Source organism: Halichoerus grypus, chromosome 9, assembly GCF_964656455.1.
Source record: "Halichoerus grypus chromosome 9, mHalGry1.hap1.1, whole genome shotgun sequence".
Lineage (NCBI taxonomy): Eukaryota > Metazoa > Chordata > Mammalia > Carnivora > Phocidae > Halichoerus > Halichoerus grypus.
In genome coordinates, this window is record NC_135720.1 from 90,559,482 (window position 1) to 90,577,939 (window position 18,458).

At 37.7% G+C, this 18,458-nt stretch overlaps 1 protein-coding gene across 1 annotated transcript in view; it reads left to right on the plus strand.

Annotated features, from left to right (window-relative positions):
- Window positions 1-804: 804 nt before the first annotated feature.
- The window catches only part of LGSN (lengsin, lens protein with glutamine synthetase domain), a 29,195-nt gene continuing 11,541 nt past the window's right edge, over window positions 805-18,458 (plus strand). The window contains exons 1-3 of the mRNA XM_036102748.2: window positions 805-917; window positions 15,662-15,791; window positions 16,505-16,702. Of these exons, the coding sequence (XP_035958641.2) occupies window positions 840-917; window positions 15,662-15,791; window positions 16,505-16,702 (406 nt within the window). The 5' untranslated portion in view covers window positions 805-839. The remainder of the gene's footprint in view (window positions 918-15,661; window positions 15,792-16,504; window positions 16,703-18,458) is intronic.

The window sequence follows — 18,458 nt, forward strand, 5'->3', positions numbered from 1 at the left end:
AAAGAAACAAAGGGAATAGTAGAGTTGATTACAACAAACATAAAATAATAACTATGCAATTGTGGAAATAGAACAAGATGGGTTCTTTCTGGCTGATGGGCTGGGGTGCTGACCTGGGCTTCCTCAGGCCAAAGTCCAGGATGGAAGTGATCAGCTATGGAGATTGTACACTCATACATGGAAAATACTTAGAGAGGATTTGATTTGATTTAGAAAAATCCTCTACCCTCCCCCACCAACTTGAAGTGACAGCTGAAGGCAGCAGAAGCGTAATTTCAAACTCTTTTTGAGAAAGCATTCCCTGTTTCCTCCGACTGAGTTGGGGTTGTTCCTGGGACCACGTGGGGCAACATGTAGATGGTTCTATCTTCCTTGTGGCCAGCTGGGAAGGGCTGGGGTTTGTCGGAGACCGACATTTGTAGAATTAGAAAGGTTAAAGAGAGATGGTTGTGGTTATATAATGAAGGGAATTAATTTAGAAGGGACCCTAGAAAAGAAGGAAAAAAGAAAAATGGGAATTACAAATGAGTGGGTTTTTGCCATTGATACAAATCTGGGTCACGTACAGCTGTCCTTTTCCATTTGTGTTTTGCTGTGGACCGTGATTGCTTAGTTGTCTAATCCATGTGTCATCATCTGAGTCTAACAATAGATTTTATTCTAGAATACAATTGTTATATAACAAAATTCAGTATGTTGGAGAAAAAGTCAATCAACACAGTTTTAAGCATTGTAGTGTCCTTTGTTTGTAGGGATTCAGGCATAAATGAGCATTTGTCATTTGACTCTTCTAGTGCGTTTCCAGCATCCTGTGCTTTGGGCATGACACATCAGAGTTGATGTTTATCTTTTATTACCTGCCAGGTCCCTCTGGAAAGAGCCTCCATGGAATTCATCATCTGCAGTGTTTGTTTCAGGTATACATATAAATACATGTTGAATGCATTTGTTGGGGGATACTGTGGTTTCCAAAGTCGACTTAAATAAAAAAGTGTGAGATGAATGATGAAGGGGACCTTCTGCAGGAGGTATGAAGTTAATAGTTAAAATGTTATTTACCAAAATACTGACAGCAAAGCTTTTTATTATTCTATGTCAACTATTTGTGTGCCAGTATGAATAAGGGCAACATGATTATACTTGTTTTATGTCTGCTTTGGAGAAGTTTGTGAAGAAACTGTCTCCTCTACTAAGCATTGAGTTTATAAATATAATAAAAGTGAAATTCAGAATTTGCATTAGAACAGCTCACTTAGTTTGAAAGATCATTGAAAATAACTTCATTAGGCACTGGGTTTCAGAAGCGTAAGGATGCTATAAAATTCTTTAATGCCTATTTTGGTTGTTATTAAGAGCACAATCTTTGTTTTTCTCGAAGCTTTTGTCTCATTGTAATAAAAATGGTTTGAGGTTAAGTGGCTAAAAGTGAGAACCCATTTTCAAATTATAATTGAAATGCCTGGCATTTTAAATAGTGATAGCCTCTCATCTGCTCTTGAATATATTAAAATACTCAGTTGTCAACACGTAGCATTTCTTCCTAGTTTTTAATGTGTATGTACCCAACTTCTACTCTTGTATTTCTGACAGACCATTCTGCAAGACTGAAATGTAGGCTGGGAGGCACGCTGTGGTCGAGTCTGGGAGGATGTGGGTTTTCTTTAGATGAAATTAAGAAAATAAAATACAAGAAGCAAAACTACTATGTGCAAAGCACAGTGGCAGACAACGCCCTTTGTTTGAAATAGTGGCAGAGAGAGAAGAGACCTGATCCCCACTCCTCCATCTAGTGGAGAAGACATCTAGACGATTAAGGAAGAATGCGGTCACTGCTACATATAATTAGCATGGGCAGTGCGCTTTGGGATGGAGACAACAAATGTACTTTCCACAAGAAACTGGGTAACAGTATGTGAAGAAGGGACTCACTGGGGAGTAGCTGTGGCTCGTCAAGCAGTGTCTTGTCGTTGTCAAAGGCATCAAATGACGGACTTGTTTGTTTAATCGAACGAATTTATCTGCAAGTAAATTTGTAGCTGCAAATGATGGCTTAGAGAAAGTAATTAGTATGCACATTATTACTGTTTTGAGATATTGGTGTCTAATTATTCAACTTCTTCTTGGTCTAGGTTTTACTACTCGTGAGCCAATGGCAAAACTGTGTTTCTTATCCCCACCTCCTGTAGTTTTAGCCAAGGATTCCAGGTGACCCAGCTTTTGTGAAAATCCTTAAGAGTCACAGTCTCCCAAGACCAGTCTAGACCGATGTTGATTGGAGAGTAGAAAAACTAGCAGTGTGATTTTAAAGTACACAATTTTCACAGCAAGAGACAAACCCTGTCTCTTGGGGAAAAATTCCTTGATAACTGGGATAGAACATTATATTTAATAGATATAATAAAAGTGAGCCTTGGTGTCCACTTGACCCAACTCTCCATTGAATAGCCCCTGTGCTGCCCTGTGTAGGGTCATATTCTCAGGAAGAGAAAGGATATAGGAGGAGGGAGGAAGATGGTGTGTGACATTCCATTTCCAGTTAACTAATATCTGGAACAGGACAATGATTTTGTTCCATACCAGATGCTCTGGTGCCGTGAGCAGCCGCAGCATGAGGTTAACTGCAAAAAACACAGCAGCTGAACAAAGGCTCGATGAATCAAAAGGGCAGATTGTATGTGTGAAGAAAATCTCCCAGGATGATTACTTCCCCAACATGAACAAATTCCTCGGTAGAATCTTCAGCGAAAATGAACAGTTACTAATCTTAGATTTGGTATTTCCCTAAAGAATATTTTACTGAGATTCTCTATTGAAAACAATGTCATAAAGTCCTGTATTCAGCCAAATTCTTAGCAGTAGTGAACAGAAAATAGATCAAAAACACATTCTTATTCCCAAAAGTAGACGCTATGTGTGTGTGAAGTTGCAAATTGAGGGAAATGGCAGCACATCATAATAATTAAAATCTATTTATCAAAAGCCTTGTGTGTGGTCCTGAGCTGGGTGATATTGCCAAGCGAGTTGGGGAAGATCTGTTCTCTGCCCTGTAGATGATGCTTATGCCTCAATATCGGTGAGGTAGACACAAAGGAAAACACCTACACAGGTAGACACAAAGGGGTGATGCTTCCATATTGCAGGAAGAATGCATCCCATGTGGGTGAGACCAGAGGTTCATTCTGCTCTGTAGCCTGTATCATCTGTGTGTGTGTGTGTGTGTGTTCGTGTGTGTTTGTGTGTGTGTTGGGTCATTAAGTGCAGCACTGTGGGAGGTTATGACTGATTTTCTAGAAGTAGGACTCAAGGCTAGAGATTTCCCTACTGCAACTTACCCAAATTTCCCCTGCTTTATGCTTGTCTGTGCAACTCTATAAAGACTTCCTGATTCTATTTTTATATTTTATACATGTTTGGTCTCTTAAAATTCAGTTTTGTTTTCAGATTTCAAGGTTTTTAGTTCATTTTATATTTGTTTTTATTTACCTCGAATCTATATCCCTTTAAGTGCCTCTCTAAATGTTAAAAATTAGGACTGTGTTTCACATGCAGTGGTTAAGAGTATACTCCTCGAAACCGGAATGCCCGTGTTTTAATCTTGGCTCGACTACTTACTATCTGAGTGAGATGTGACAAATTATTGGATTTCTTTGTGCTTCATTTGGACGTTAATAGTACCGACTGCAAGAGATTTTGTGGAGAGATTAAATGAATTAATACGTGTTCAGTGCTTAGAATAGGGCTCAGAACATAGTGAATAACAGGAGTTATTCATCATATATACTTTATTATGTTGTAGATGACCAGTAATCTCTCCCCTAAGTTTTCATTTTTATAGCCTTGTAGAGTTTTGCACTTCTTCTTTCACACAGTAGAATTTTATTTGCCTTTCCGTATGATAATAATAACAATTCTATGTGGTATACATTTATATAAATAAACACATATTGATTCACTTCTAGCCCATTAATGTTTTCCTACGGACAGTGACTAGAACTATATTTAGTATTCTAGCCATAAGCACATCATATTTTTTTTAAAGATGGAACACCTTCTGCTGTCACATTTAAAATACTCTTTTTGATGAGCCCCAATATTTTTATCTGCAGCAGCCTATTAGCTGATATCTTCACTGACAGTTTTATAATGTTCTTGGATCTTATTTCACACTGTATTATAGAAATCATTGCCATAATTATATTTTACATACTATATGTATATTTAAATTTTTATATAAATCTTCTCTCACCTTTGAAACATATTTGTTGCATTTCTGCCCATCACAAAGCCTTAAAAAATTACTTGGATCCTATTTACACTGATATTTTTGAGACAAAAATCTTCATTTCTTGGGAAAATATGGAGATTTCTTTTTTAGTAAAAAAGAAAGCCGGTGCTAGCACCAAGTTCAGGTAATTGGCCAAATTCTTAATCCTTTATTATTTTAGCTTCGTTTGTTATTTAGCTTCATATTGTGAAAATAACATGGTGTTAGACGTTTATAAATCATTTTTTCCCTCTCTGAAACTATTGGCTATGCACACTTTTCTCATATACAATGTTCTGTTGCAGATTTTGCATTGCCTTATCCCCAGAGGCGAGATTTGTTTCAGGCTTGTTGCTGCTGTTGCATATTTTGCCATCTTGTTGGGAATGGAAGTGAGATCCAGAGCTCTTTGCATTATTTACATTGTGACATTTCTTTCACATAGAAGCTCTTTATAATGATGGCTCCTCTATAATTCTTGGGTAGAGGTGGATAAATAGGTGGAACAAGGTTCCATCTAACCTACTAACTTGGATCTAGGTTATTTTATTGCAAAAGTGGTGAGCATATGTGGTGGAAGAAATGGAAACTCTCTAGGTCATTCCTGACATTTGACTATCTAACCCTTCTACCCCTTCCACAAATGTGCTCGAGGATGAGAAGCTTGACCTATATACAAATAGCCCATCCCATTTTTAGCCATGATATTAAGTAAAACTCTGCTTCTCTGTAACTTCCAAGAAATTTATCTGTGTTTACCTTCTGTGCTTAGTTTTACCTCAAAAGATAGGGATGCTACTGAACTCTATGTTGAATTGTGAAGTTAAAAAAAAACAAACACTTGAATTTCCTGCTGCCTTTTATATAAAACTGCTCAATATTTAGTTTTTAAGCAACATTTTTAGTTTTCAATGTTTTATTGCCTGTAAATTTTGTAAATAGGATGAAAAAAATGAAAGAAGAGTTTGCAACTACACATTTGGATTCTGCTACTTGCTAGGTGTGAAGTCAGAGGAGTTACTGCAACTTTCAGAGACTTAGCTGTTTCCTCAGGAAGATGGTTCCATAGTACTTTCCTCATTCATATGATATACCTATACCACTTTTTATCATGTACTATATTTATGTTCAATGGAACAGCAAGTAGCTCATCTTTATCTCTCACAGAGCATCCAGACCTATATGCCTGGCCTCTTTTAGATATTCACTAAGTACTTGTTGAGTAAATGAATGAATTTCATACAGAGGGTGGCCCCAGTAGGTCACCTGTCAACAAGGGGTATGAATGTACTATATCTATTCTCTTCAATTTCTCTTTTTGGTATATTTCAAAATATGTCTAGTCCCAATCAATATTGACACGTTAAATCATTACTAGGAACAATTATTAAAGAACTTATATTAGAAAAAGAACCATTATAAGAGTTACTTGGAGTAGTAGAAACAACTCTTTCTGAAAATATTTGCTTGTCAAAAATCTAAAGGTTAGAGGGAAACAGAGGACTCTTATTGTTTTTTAAGTTTTCGATTTTACTTTATGAGCTTCTGACCTTTGAATTTTTGCAATGAAGAGTATTACATTTGTAATAAAGAGTAAATTATAACAAAAATCTCTGGAAATTCCATGTATTCAGATGGAATCTCCTAAAATGCAATACAGTTTAAGGATTAAAATTCTTTATAAATATGCAGATGAAGGTCTAGTATTAGGGATAAGTAGATCTGTGGTTAATGTCTCCCTAAGAGTGTCTTATTTTCTTTAAGTTGGGAAATGGTGGTCATTTGGGTCCGTGTCCTTAATGATCTCAGGGACTCTAATTTAGTGTAAGACTAAGGTGACTTTGCAGAAACAGCTTGGTTGAAGGAGTGAATCACTTACTAGGCCATAAGGAAGTGTTCTAAGTTTTCAAATAAGCTTCCAAGTGATTCTTATTTATCTGGCTGGTGAACTAGAGAACTAAAAAGGAGAATACTTTGGACTGGTCTTGAGTAAGACAGGGAACAGGTCAGAATAGAAGAAAACATATTTAATTACTAAGACAATAGAAAGCAAATATTTTGTAGTTTTGTTTTTTTTTAATTTTAGTTTATATTGTTCCTTAATGTTTAGAAAATTCATTTGAAATATCACATGTTTTAGTTATGCTATGAGGAAGCATAGGAAATAAGATTTTGTTTATGTCTTAAAGGGAGTAATTATAACCTTGAAGATAAGGTGTGGCTTTGAGGATAAATACAGTGAAAAAATCTTGAAAGAAAGGTGGAATTAGTGGGGTAAAGGGACAGAGTCATTGTGGAGCAACTTGTCACCAGCAGTGCTTCTTTTTCTCTTACCTCTTCTTCAGAAAACTGAAGGAGTCCATGTAATATTTTATCTAGGAAAAGTGTTTTAATTACATCAACCTACTGAGTTATCATCAGATCCTATTGGACATTCAATGATATTTCATTTTGAATCATTCATGAAGGAGAGATCTGAGTCAAAATTTCCTTCTGGCCTTATATTTCAACACGGTAGGCTTTGGTTGTCATTCATTTATTAGAAAATATTTACTCAATTCCTATTTTATTCTAGTCAATATGTTCAGCTCAATGATACATCTAATATGCTACCTTCTAGGGGTCTCCAATCCCTTAACTAGGTTCCCCTTGTCAGTCTTTCCTGAGTTCGTTTCCTATTCCATCTGTCTTGGATTCCATATCTCATTATTTTAGTCTTTCTTGCAAATATCCTCAACTTATTTTTGTTGTTGTCTTCCTAAGTTTGTATCCTCACCAAACCTCAATCCTGTGTTTTTCACTTCTCTGAAAGAGCTTTGCTGCTTGAAAAATAGTTTACCTGTGCAGATTTGATGCCACTATAACTTAAAAATCTCCAGTTTCTGTGGGGCACTGAACACTTTTGTTCCTTGAGTTGGTTTTTTTCACCTTCTCTGCTAGGACGACGGCAAACCATTTCCATTCTCCTTAAAGCTTTAGTCTTCCAGATGTATACTGTCTGAGCATCTCCCACCTAGCAGAGAAAATTGGAAGCTCCGTAACTGGCTACCTTTCTTATCCAGAAGAGATAAGAAAGATCAAGGATTTAAAATTAGTTTCATTTTCAGATTCTGCCACCTACTGGGTCAACTTAATTGTCCTGAGGCTCAGTTCTGTCATCTGAAATTCCTCTGTCCTTTCCTCCCCCGAATTTTCCTTTCCTCCTTACTTTTTCTCTTCTCTCCTCCTTCTAACATTCTAGCTTCTTCTCTTCCTCTTATGGAGGAGGATATATTAAAGTTAATCCCTTCATTTCAACTCTAGTTTCCATCTTTTCTACCCTTTCAGGGACCTTGCTTTATCCTTTTTCTTCTCTCTTCAACACCTCTGTTAACTCCTTTCACAAAGCATTTAAATATGTGTAAGTCTGTTCTTCCTAAAAGCAACATAAACTTTTCTTAGTCAGACCCCTATGCACTTTCCCAGTGGTCATTGCGTTTGTCTCCTTCTTCTTCTTACTTTTGAATTGTATCTCCTGACTGTCTCCCTTTGATGGTAGAGAACATTTCTGGCATGCTTATTGTATGTAGACCCTGGACGAAGCACCTCTCATTCCTCCTCAACTCACAGCAATCTGGCTGCTGCTGACATCCTCCCACCGAACCTGCTTTACCGATGCCTGGAGGGACCTGGGTCGCAAATACAATGGTCTGGTCTTAATAGCAACCTTGTTTATAGTTTCAGTAGTAGGCCTATTGGTGCTCCCTTCTTTTAATACAGCTTTTATTTCTCGTTATCAATGAAACCACTGTGTCCAACTTTTTCTTTCACCTTCTGGTCATTTTTACTCTGACTGCTTTTTTTGGGATTCCATTCCTATGTCTACTTAGTCAATACTGTTGTTTCTCAGTTCTATCTCAGTCCTCTTATTTTCTCAGTCTCTGCTCTTTCTCTTAATGATTCCCACCACTTTCAGGGCTGTGCTTTTTTCCTTCCATTTTATCTTTTGGATTCTGACCCATATGGCCAATGCTTGCTGGATGCCTTCAGATGATACAGTTATCATAGATTCCATGTATTCAGAACAGAACCCAGCAACTCCACTCTCAGGTCTTGTCCTCATTCTGGGTTCCCTAGTCAGAAACCTGCCTGGCACCTTTGACCCTCTGTCTCTTGCACCTCCTATATCAAGTCCATCACCGAACTGCCAAATCTACCTCCCAAATATATCTGTAGTATGCTCATTTTCTCCCCCACAGCGGTTACTGTAGTCAGATCAGCATCATCTCTACCCCAGATTGCCCAAGTGGATACTGGGGCTCTAAGTAGTTCCTTGTTTTATAGCTGCAATGATCCTGAATTCTAGAAGGACACCTAAATATAGTCTTGGCACCTAAGGAGCCACAATACTTAGGTTAAACTAATCATTGCCTTTTGGTATGGAGAAAAAAGTATACACATGAAGAGTTAATGATACGGAGAATTATTTTACAAAGCACTAAGTAAGATCTCTAAGAGGAGGCTAAACATTTACCAGTTGTGATGAAGAAGACAATAATTATGAGTTATTTTAAACAGATTTAAAATTTAGTAAGGGATCTACTTTCACTGGGAATTTGAGAAAATTAGCCATCTTTGAATGAAGTGGCTACAGCAAATTGTCCAGGGGGTTAATTTTGAGCTGTGACCAGAACAGCAGATAACTGTTTCCCTGGGACAAACTAGATAATCGGTAAGAGCCTAGGAAAGAAGAAGACAGTGTGGGTCAGAGGAATGATAAAACTAGTTTTGCATGGATGGAGATAACGTTTGTGCATAAAAGTGGCCAGCTGTGGAGTCTGCAGGGATTGGTGAGACCGGCCTTTGCAGGGTCTCAGAGAATACTAATTTGAATTTTTCCTGAAGGTGATGCAAAATTGTGGAAGTATCCCAAGCAGAGAAATTATAAGACCAAAATTGTGATTTAAAGAAGCACCATGGGCAGTAGTCTGGAGGATGGGGAGAAGTAGAGAACGGAGGGAAGACAGTTTCATGTAACCATTCTGGTAATCCAGGTGACACAGATAGGAAAAGGAAGCACTCATTTTTAAATGGTGAATTCATTGAACAGAATTACCACAACGTATTTAACTCTTCCCACTTCAATGTGTGCTGCTTTCAAGTTTTTGTTATAACAAAGGTGGCACTGGACATGCATACAACTTTATATATTTTGTATTATAGTCTTAGAACAAATTGCCAGAAGTAGAACTAGTAGTTAACAGGTATGGATATTTTTAGATTAGTCGACGTAAGTTTGTGATGTGTTCTTTGACGTATCTCTTCTGTAAATATTTTGAATACATTTTCCTCCCTTTTTCTTTGAAGAGCACACATTAAGGAAACTGAAGGCATATTCATATTCTTTTACATTTGGTAATCATTGATCTTTTTTACCATTATTTCTAACAGAGGTTAAAACTTGATGAGATTTTTTTGGCTTGCTTTCTTTGTCATGCACCCCATCATTAGTGAAATCAGAGTGTTTGGGAAATGCATTAATGATTATACCTCAGACTACAGCCAGTATACAGAGGTCAAAACAAAGGTTTTTTAAAGTATCGATAGTAAAAAGGTAGCTGTTAGTGAAAATTAAAATCAAATGAATAAAATCAGTGATATTTAGAATCTAAATAACACCAGTTAATGCATTGAAGGGAAACTTATTAGGTCAAATTAGGGTCTAAATTTAATGGTTGGCAGGATCCCTTTAGGTGAAACCTCTTTTAGTTAATTTGATCCAGCCACTGAGTTGAAATGCAAAATGACAAACTTATATTAAACCATAAAACAACTTTCAAAAGAAACAGTGTGATGAGCAAAACATGAATAATGAAAATTCTTGTGATATGAAACATTCTTTAAGGCCAGTCCCATGTATGAGCAAATGAGTCATCTAATGGAATGATAGCAGAAACATTTCTGAAGCAGGAAAAGCTTCTCTGTTGGAAATGTCAAATCAAGTCAGGATCAGCCTGTTGTAGTAGAATTTGGGATTGTCTGAATTAAGCATGAATTAGATTTGCATATTTATGCCATGCGATCAAAATGAAATTGCATATCTGTACTTATGCTTGTGGTTCTTCCAACCTGGTTTACTTCACCTCTATCTTCAGCTTAAGTGTCCCTTCTTCTTTTTAAGCTTGGTCTAGTTTCCCTGGCTGTCCAAAGACAGTTTATAAAATACTCTGCCTGTTTAATAATAGCAGTACCACAGAGTGTGAGCATGAGTATATCGGTCACAGTACCCTCTCTGAGAACCCTCAGACTGCTTGATATACCCTAACCTCTCTGAGAGGTTCTCCTAGTTTAGTGTTCAGAATCTAGAGCTGTTCAGATAAGGGATTAGTGCCTGACTTAGTAAGAGCCATCTCCCTTGAGTCAGGGAGGGGCCCACGTGGTAACCTAGAATGAGGTATCTTCCCAACAGAGATCCCCAGTAACGCATGGTGCGTAGGTAATAATAATCAGGATTAACATCTGTTTAGTACTTACTATACATCGGGCACTGCTTGTCCAACGTAATGGTGCAACCAGGAGATTTGTAAATTGGAAATATACTATTGAATGCGTGATAAATGGTGAGAAGTTTCTAAACTAGTTGGTAAGCAGGTGCTGACAAGAGTCCCTTAAGGCTCCTCTCAACCCTCTTTTTTTTTTTTTTTAAAGATTTTTATTTATTTATTTATTTGACAGAGAGAGACACAGTGAGAGAGGGAGCACAAGCAGGGGGAGTGGGAGAGGGAGAAGCAGGCCTCCTGCTGAGCAGGGAGCCCGATGCGGGGCTCGATCCCAGGACCCTGGGATCATGACCTGAGCCGAAGGCAGACGCTCAACGACTGAGCCACCCAGCCGCCCCAACCCTCTTAACTTCCATAGTTATCCTACTAATCCTCTTGGGCATTTGGACCTTTCCATGATCCATCAACTAAAGAGTTAACATCTGGCCCTGTAGGGGTTCTCTAGAACCCTGCCCTGGCTTCCCAGCACCCCAACAATGACACAGGGGTATTCTGATGGTATTCATTCAAGATGCATTAAGTACTTGAACTCTGGAGCCAATTGCCTGGGTTCAAATCTTAGCTCCACCAATGATGAGAAATGTGATTTTTGAGCTAATTAGTCTTTTTTGACTCAGTTGTCCTCATATCTCAGATGAAGAGATAATATATTTATCTCAAGGGGTTGTTTTTGAGACTAAATGAATTCATACGTGCAAAGTATTTAGAAGAGAGGTGACATATAGTAGATACAACAAAAGCATTTTTTGATTTTTATCAGCTACCATAAGAGTTAAATGTTTTGAGCATCATCTCTCAGTACCACATTAGATACCAGTGCTAGGGAAAAGATTCGTGGCCACGGCTGCTGTTCTCGTGCTGGGGCCTGTAGAAAGGCTGCATATTCTTTTTTTTTTTTTTAAAGATTTTTTATTTATTTATTTGACAGAGACACAGCGAGAGAGGGAACACAAGCAGGGGGAGTTGGGAGAGGGAGAAGCAGGCTTCCTGCAGAGCAGGGAGCCCGATGACTTGGGGCTCGATCCCAGGACCTCGGGATCATAACCTGAGCCCAAGGCAGACACTTAATGACTGAGCCACCCAGGCGCCCCGAAAGGCTGCATATTCTGAACTGCATTCAAGTCTTTTTGAGACCTGGCTGTGTGGAAGTTGAGAAACTTTCTTTTCTTCTTTATTCCCTACCTTACACCTTAAATTAATTGCCAACATTAAAAAAATCATTAAATTTCACACAAAAATCCAGACTTCTGGCATTCATTGGAAATTTGGAAAACTGGCAACACTGGGTCCATGTTTTGTCATGGCAGTGATAGGCTGGAGCCAAGTGGGGGCTTCTTCCCGGAAAGAGGTCTCAGCTCTGGTGGTTACTCTCCAGCCCTCTGCGTCTCTTTGTTATCTGTCTGGTATTTGAGTTTGCTATCTCTGAACTAGGGTGACCCTAAACTATGTCCCTTTCTTTACAACACGGAAGCCTTAAACTTCTATAACAACATTTGATTGCCTGTACTAAATTATAAGACTGTTTATGAAAGATACCATGTTTTATTTGGTTTATTTCTTTGACTTTGCCTTACCATAGGAGACTGCCCATAGTCCTCACTGTCTGGATGGATGAAGTTTAAGCTGGTAGTGACTTAAGATGGTTTTAAGCCTTATACAGAGAAGAGTTATAAAAAAATATGCAAATGAAAAAGAATATATAATTGAGGAAGTTGAGTCAACACGTTTTTACGAGTCATACAGATAATATTATATAACAGAAGTGAAATTTACTCCAGTTCAACTGTCTGGCTATAATGATGTGGGAAGCTCCTCAAATAATTCCCATTCTTCCTTGGCAGTCATATGACCTTGAACAAATCACTTAACCCCTGTGGATCTATATCTGCTTTGGCAAAATGTAGGTAATAATAAATGTTCCCTTGATGTTGTTGTATTAAATGAAATATAAAATATTGTCTGGTTATGAAAATACTTGTAAAATATATATTTTTTATATATATTTTATATATATTATATATTATATATATATTACATATATATATATAATATACTTGCTGGGTATATTTATATTTATAGCAGAGTTTACAGATGAAAATAACAAGTCTTCAGAAGAACTTGCTACTTAGTGGAAAAGTCAAAATTAGAACCCAAACTTCATGAATCTTGGCTAGTCGGCTTTTTTACTGAAACATTATCATATTGTAACCAAATACAATTGAAAGATTTAGGAGAATAAAAACATTCTACCGGGGGCAGGGTAAGCCAGGGATCCAATAAATTAAGTTCAGCTGTTAGAGCTGTGTCTATACTTTGATCATCCTTGTATATAAAAAAAAAATTCAAAGGACTGAGCTAAATGTATTCTTCATTTGAAAAAAAATTCTTTGGAGCATCTATTATGACTTAGTTCTTGGACCTTTACTGATGAAAATCTCAGGTTAGTAACTAGGTGAATTGTCTTGGTTTTTTCTTAAACTTTCCCTTTTGGTCTGGTCTATATGAAAGCAGGTGAATGTTATTAAAATGAACTTTCTCTAAACTCAAATCTCTGGCATTTAAAAAGTAGAATGGCATTTTGGAAATTGGAAGACCTGTTTGTAACCTGCATCTCTCATTCACTATTGTGGTCTTGGGCAAGTTATTCTGGGTCTCACTTTTTTCATTTGTAAAATGGAGATTCTATTACCTTGAGGTTTACGCTGAGAAATGTGCCTGACAAAGTGCTCACTTTTAGCACATTGTTATTCAATTGCAGGTTAGAGTTTAAAGCTGAAAGAAATCTTAAAGTCTATCTCATTTGATTCCTTTAATCTGTATGTGAGAGGATCCCCAATGGGTAAAACGAACACAAATGTTAGTCTGTTCAATTTCCTTTTGTATTTATATACCTGACCAAGTATTTCATTTCTAAACAAGACTTCTCCTTTTTTTTTGTTTTTTTATTATTATATTATGTTAATCACCATACATTACATCATTAGTTTTTGATGTAGTGATCCATGATTCATTGTTTGCGTATAATACCCAGTGCTCCATGCAAAACGTGCCCTCTTTAATACCCATCACCAGGCTAACCTATCCCCCCACCCCCCTCCCCTCTAGAACCCTCAGTTTGTTTTTCAGAGTCCATCGTCTCTCATGGTTAGTCTCCCCCTCCGATTCCCCCCCTTCATTCTTCCCCTCCTGCTATCTTCTTCTTTTTTTTTTTAACATATCCTTTTTTTTTTAAAGATTTATTTATTTATCTGAGAGAGACAGAGAGTGCACGAGTGCGTGCAAGCAGGGGGAGGGGCGGAGGGAGAGAATCTTCAAGCAGACTCCCCGCTGAGCCCAATGCTGAGCTCGGTCTCAGGACCCATGAGACCCAAGCCGAAACCAAGACTCAGAATCTTAACTGACTGCGCCAGCCAGGTACCCCTAAACAAGACTTCTTAATAAAGCTAGGGTCATGTATTTATAAAAACACTTATCAAAAATGTAATTACATAATGTGTATTTCTGGCAATGTAATTTTAGAAATGGTGAATATGTACAATAAGGGTAGTATATCACTGTCAGAATTCTATCGGAAGTGTATTGGAAAAATATTTAAATAAAATAATAAACTGCTAGAAAAAAATAAACCACTATATCTCACAATAAGTATCACATCATCCAAATACAAAATTATCTGGAGTAAAAGGGAACAAAATTTTCTAAGATGTGAAATTTTAAAATGAAAAAAAAGATTTTATCTTACAAAATATATCTTTTTAAACATAGTAACAATAATAACAATGTGTCATAATTACATATAAATACAAGTTAAATTATTTTTTCTTCTTTTAGCTTTTGGAGGCTGAATTGGTATTGACAAATGGGTACAGCTGTTCCCAGCAACCGCTCTGGACACATATTTAGAATTGCTCCAAGATATGGAGCCTTTCAGAATCTGCTCTTCAAAAAGACAATAGCTCAAAATGTTAGACTATGGTTTTTCACCCTGCCCCTGCCCCTTTCTTCTCCCTTCAAACTATAAGGAGGGTTTGTAAAAAACCTAAAAATATCGATGTCAGCTTTTTTTCTTTTTCTTTTTCTTCAGTGTTAGCTTTGTGTCCTGGGATGGCAGGGGTGATGCCACCCACTCCTGGTACAGAGATGTCTGAGCTCTTCCCCCCTTGGCCCCTGCTTCACTGCCCACCTCCTTGCTGGGAATAGTCCTCGGCAGGTCTATCAAGGAGTTCTGTCAAGGATTAGAACTAGATTGTACAAGTTAGGTTATTTTGTTTGAAAATATTTTTTAGATTTTCCCAAGCTATAAAACTGTTTGAGTATAACACTTGTTTTACACATACAAAAAAATAGTATTTTGTGAATGTAACTGCTTTTTTGAAGTAAAGTAAATATTGATGCAATAAGGATGAGGGTGAGAAAAAAGAATAAAATCGAATTCTTCAGCTACTTGTACTTTTGGTCAGAAGGTTAGAGATTCTAAAAAAGATGGGAATCATAAAAAGAGGACGTTGAAGCCAAATTGGGTTTGGTAAAATACTTTTAGGAATGAATAATATAAAATATCCCAGAGTAAAAAATAAAGATAGAAATCTTCACTAGTTGGACAAGATCTTAACTTATTTAATGACACTCCCATACCACATACAAAAGGAGCACAGAATATCCTGACTGTAAGCAGAATATTGGGCTTCTTAATTTTGAATTATTCAAGAGCATGTGGAAGTGACAAAATTTACCTCATTATCAAAGTCTCTTATATTCCCTTGAAAACTTAGCTCTCCAATTGTCATACTTTCTTGACATCCAAATTTAGTTGCATGCAAGATCTGTTATTTGGCTTTTTGTCTATGAATTATTACAGGATACGAGAGATGAAGGTAATGAGACTGAAGCCAGCAGGATGAGTAAATTAAGAAGAACAAGAAAGAAAGTCACAAAACAGCATGTTTTCCCAACTGAAGTAGGAGAAACGGATATATCCAACTCAAAAGGTATCTTCGCTACTTTGATCCCTCAGGAATATGATGTCAGTGACAATCTCTATTTGGTTCTCCTTTCATAAAATTTTTCTTTTCATCTAAGGGAGGAGCAAAAACAAAGAACTAAAATTTATTTCTACATAGCCAACACAAAAGATAGCAAATGTAAAGGTTTAACGTAAATATATAAAATTAACCATTCAAAATATTCAGAATTGAAAAGGAGCAGAACTAGGATGGTAGTGAGGGAAAAAAGAAAGAACACAACAGAAGGAACATATATGTAAGAAGGGAATCCTATTTCTTCTCTGAGACCAAGTGTAAAGATCATTACTAAGGATTTGGGAGACAACAGTAAAGATGTGGAACAAGTTTTCATATCACTTGCTGGAATTCCAACTAGACTCAATAGATCTGAAACAGTGCTGGAACCAGGAGTTAATCAAACAAGAGACTCAGTCCAGGAACAGTGGTGTTCCAAGGCAGGGGCAGTAGGAATGGCCAGTGCATGGTAACAGTAAAAAGCAATCAGAGTTTAAGTTTTCTACGGACAACTTACCCCTTTATGGCCCACAACCAGGGCAGGCCATTCTCATTGCCCTTCATTTGGTATGTCATTGCCTGGGAATAAATTATTTTCTCAAAGATTCCTCTCCATATCATGTTAAAAGACAGTTGAAAACAAAGGCAGTGTGTTTTAACATTTTTTTCTTTATTTATTAAAGAAAGGATCAGAAACCAAATGGTGTGCCACAAGGTGGGGGATGTGAGCAAACCAGTTGTGGGACCTGGCTCGGCAGACTCTCATCTGCAACAAGATGACAAGGACTCCGAGAATCAGACAACAGTGATAAAACCATCACCCCTCCAAACATCAGCCAGTGCTCCTTGTCGTGAATTTAACACAAACTCCAACCATACTGGTAAGGACTCCGAAACAAACTGACATATGATTCTAGCCACCAATTCCAAATTTGTATTTGAATTAAAGATAATGTGGCATTGACTGAGGAATGTTAGTCTGGGAGTCAGAAGAATTTATACACCTATCATTTATAAAAGACTTTATAGTTTTCTTTAACCACTAGGCTGCCCATCTAGAAAATGGAGGGGTTGCAATATATGATCTTTCTGGTCTTTTCTAAAAGTGAATTTTCTTATTCTAAGTTTCTGGCTTATCAATAGTGATATAACTATTTTGGCCTATCAGAGTATTGGTTAAAAATCTTTGGGATCCAAGTTAAGTGCAAACTAGTTAAAATGAGGTATTTATTCCATAAGGGAATCTGTGAAGACAGGGTTGAACAAACAAGGTTTGGAAAGGTAGAAATAGAGCAGGGTGTGAAGTTAGAAGGCCACTGTCCACCAGGCTACCCTCACTACTGACACCAATTGCAAGTTAGGGAATTCCCCAAGACTAACCCTAGTTTTGATAATTTGCTATAAGGATTCACAGAACTCACTGAGAGCTATTATATTCAAGGTTATGGTTTATTACTGTGAAAGAATACAGATGAAAAGCAGCCAAGGGAAGAGACCCAGTGGGGAGAGTTCTAAGCATGGAGCTTCCATTTGTCTTCTCCCAGCGGAGTCATGGACAGCACCACTCTTTTGGCAATGATATGTGAAAATATGCATGGAATTTTGACAACCATGGGAAGCTCACCTGAGACTTGGTGTCCAGAATTTTTTGGGGGGCTCCATAGTGGGGCTTCATGTGGCTGACCTCAGTCTCCAACTTCTCTGGGAGTCAAGCTGATACCACATGACTCAAAGCTCCCAGGATAAGTGACATTATTAGATTTTCTAATGTGGCCCAGAAGCCCCAGAAGCCACAAAGACACTCTTGTCATGCAGGACATTCCAGATTATCCTCCAGGAGCCAAGGGTAAAGAGGTCTCCTTTGACAAGGTTAAATTCTTTATGACACACAGGGCCTAAGGAAGAACTAGAGCCTGGAAGTGAATGCTGTCAGGATTCCATACATATTCATTTTCTATTGCCAGCATAATGAATTACTACAAACTTAGTAACTTAAAAGAACACAGTTCGTTATCTTTTAGTTCTATATGCCAGAAGTCTGGGCTGTCTCCTCCGGTTTCTCTGATTCAGATTTTGCAAGGTTGAAGTCAAGGTCTCGGCCATCTGGATTCTTATCCAGAGATTCTAGGGAGTGCGTTCAGATTGTTGGGAGAATCCAATTCCTTGGGGTCATAGGATTGAGGTATCTGTTTCCTTGCTGACTGTCCACTGGGGTGGCCCATAGCTCCTGGAAGCCTCTCTCTGGTCCGGTGTCTCAGGACCAAGACAATCCCTCAAATACTTATGTTTGGAACCTCTCGAAATTCTCCTTCTTCCACACCTCTTTTCTGCTTACAGCTGGAGGAAGTTCACTGCTTTTAAGAACTCTGGATAAACCAAGACAATATCCTTATTTTAAGGTTTATAGCTTTACTTGCATTTGCAAAGTCCTTTTGGGCCTGCAGTTTAACATATTCTGCAGGTTTCAGGATTTAGGATGTGAACTTCTTTGTGGGCAGTTCTACCTATCATGGCATCTCTCATCTCTGCATTTCTCTGTGCGTTGGCTTCGTGAATTTCTCCGTGAAATGAAGATGAGCACCGACAGCCTAGCGTCAGGCACTATCAGTCCAAATGCCACAGGGGCCAAGTAAATAA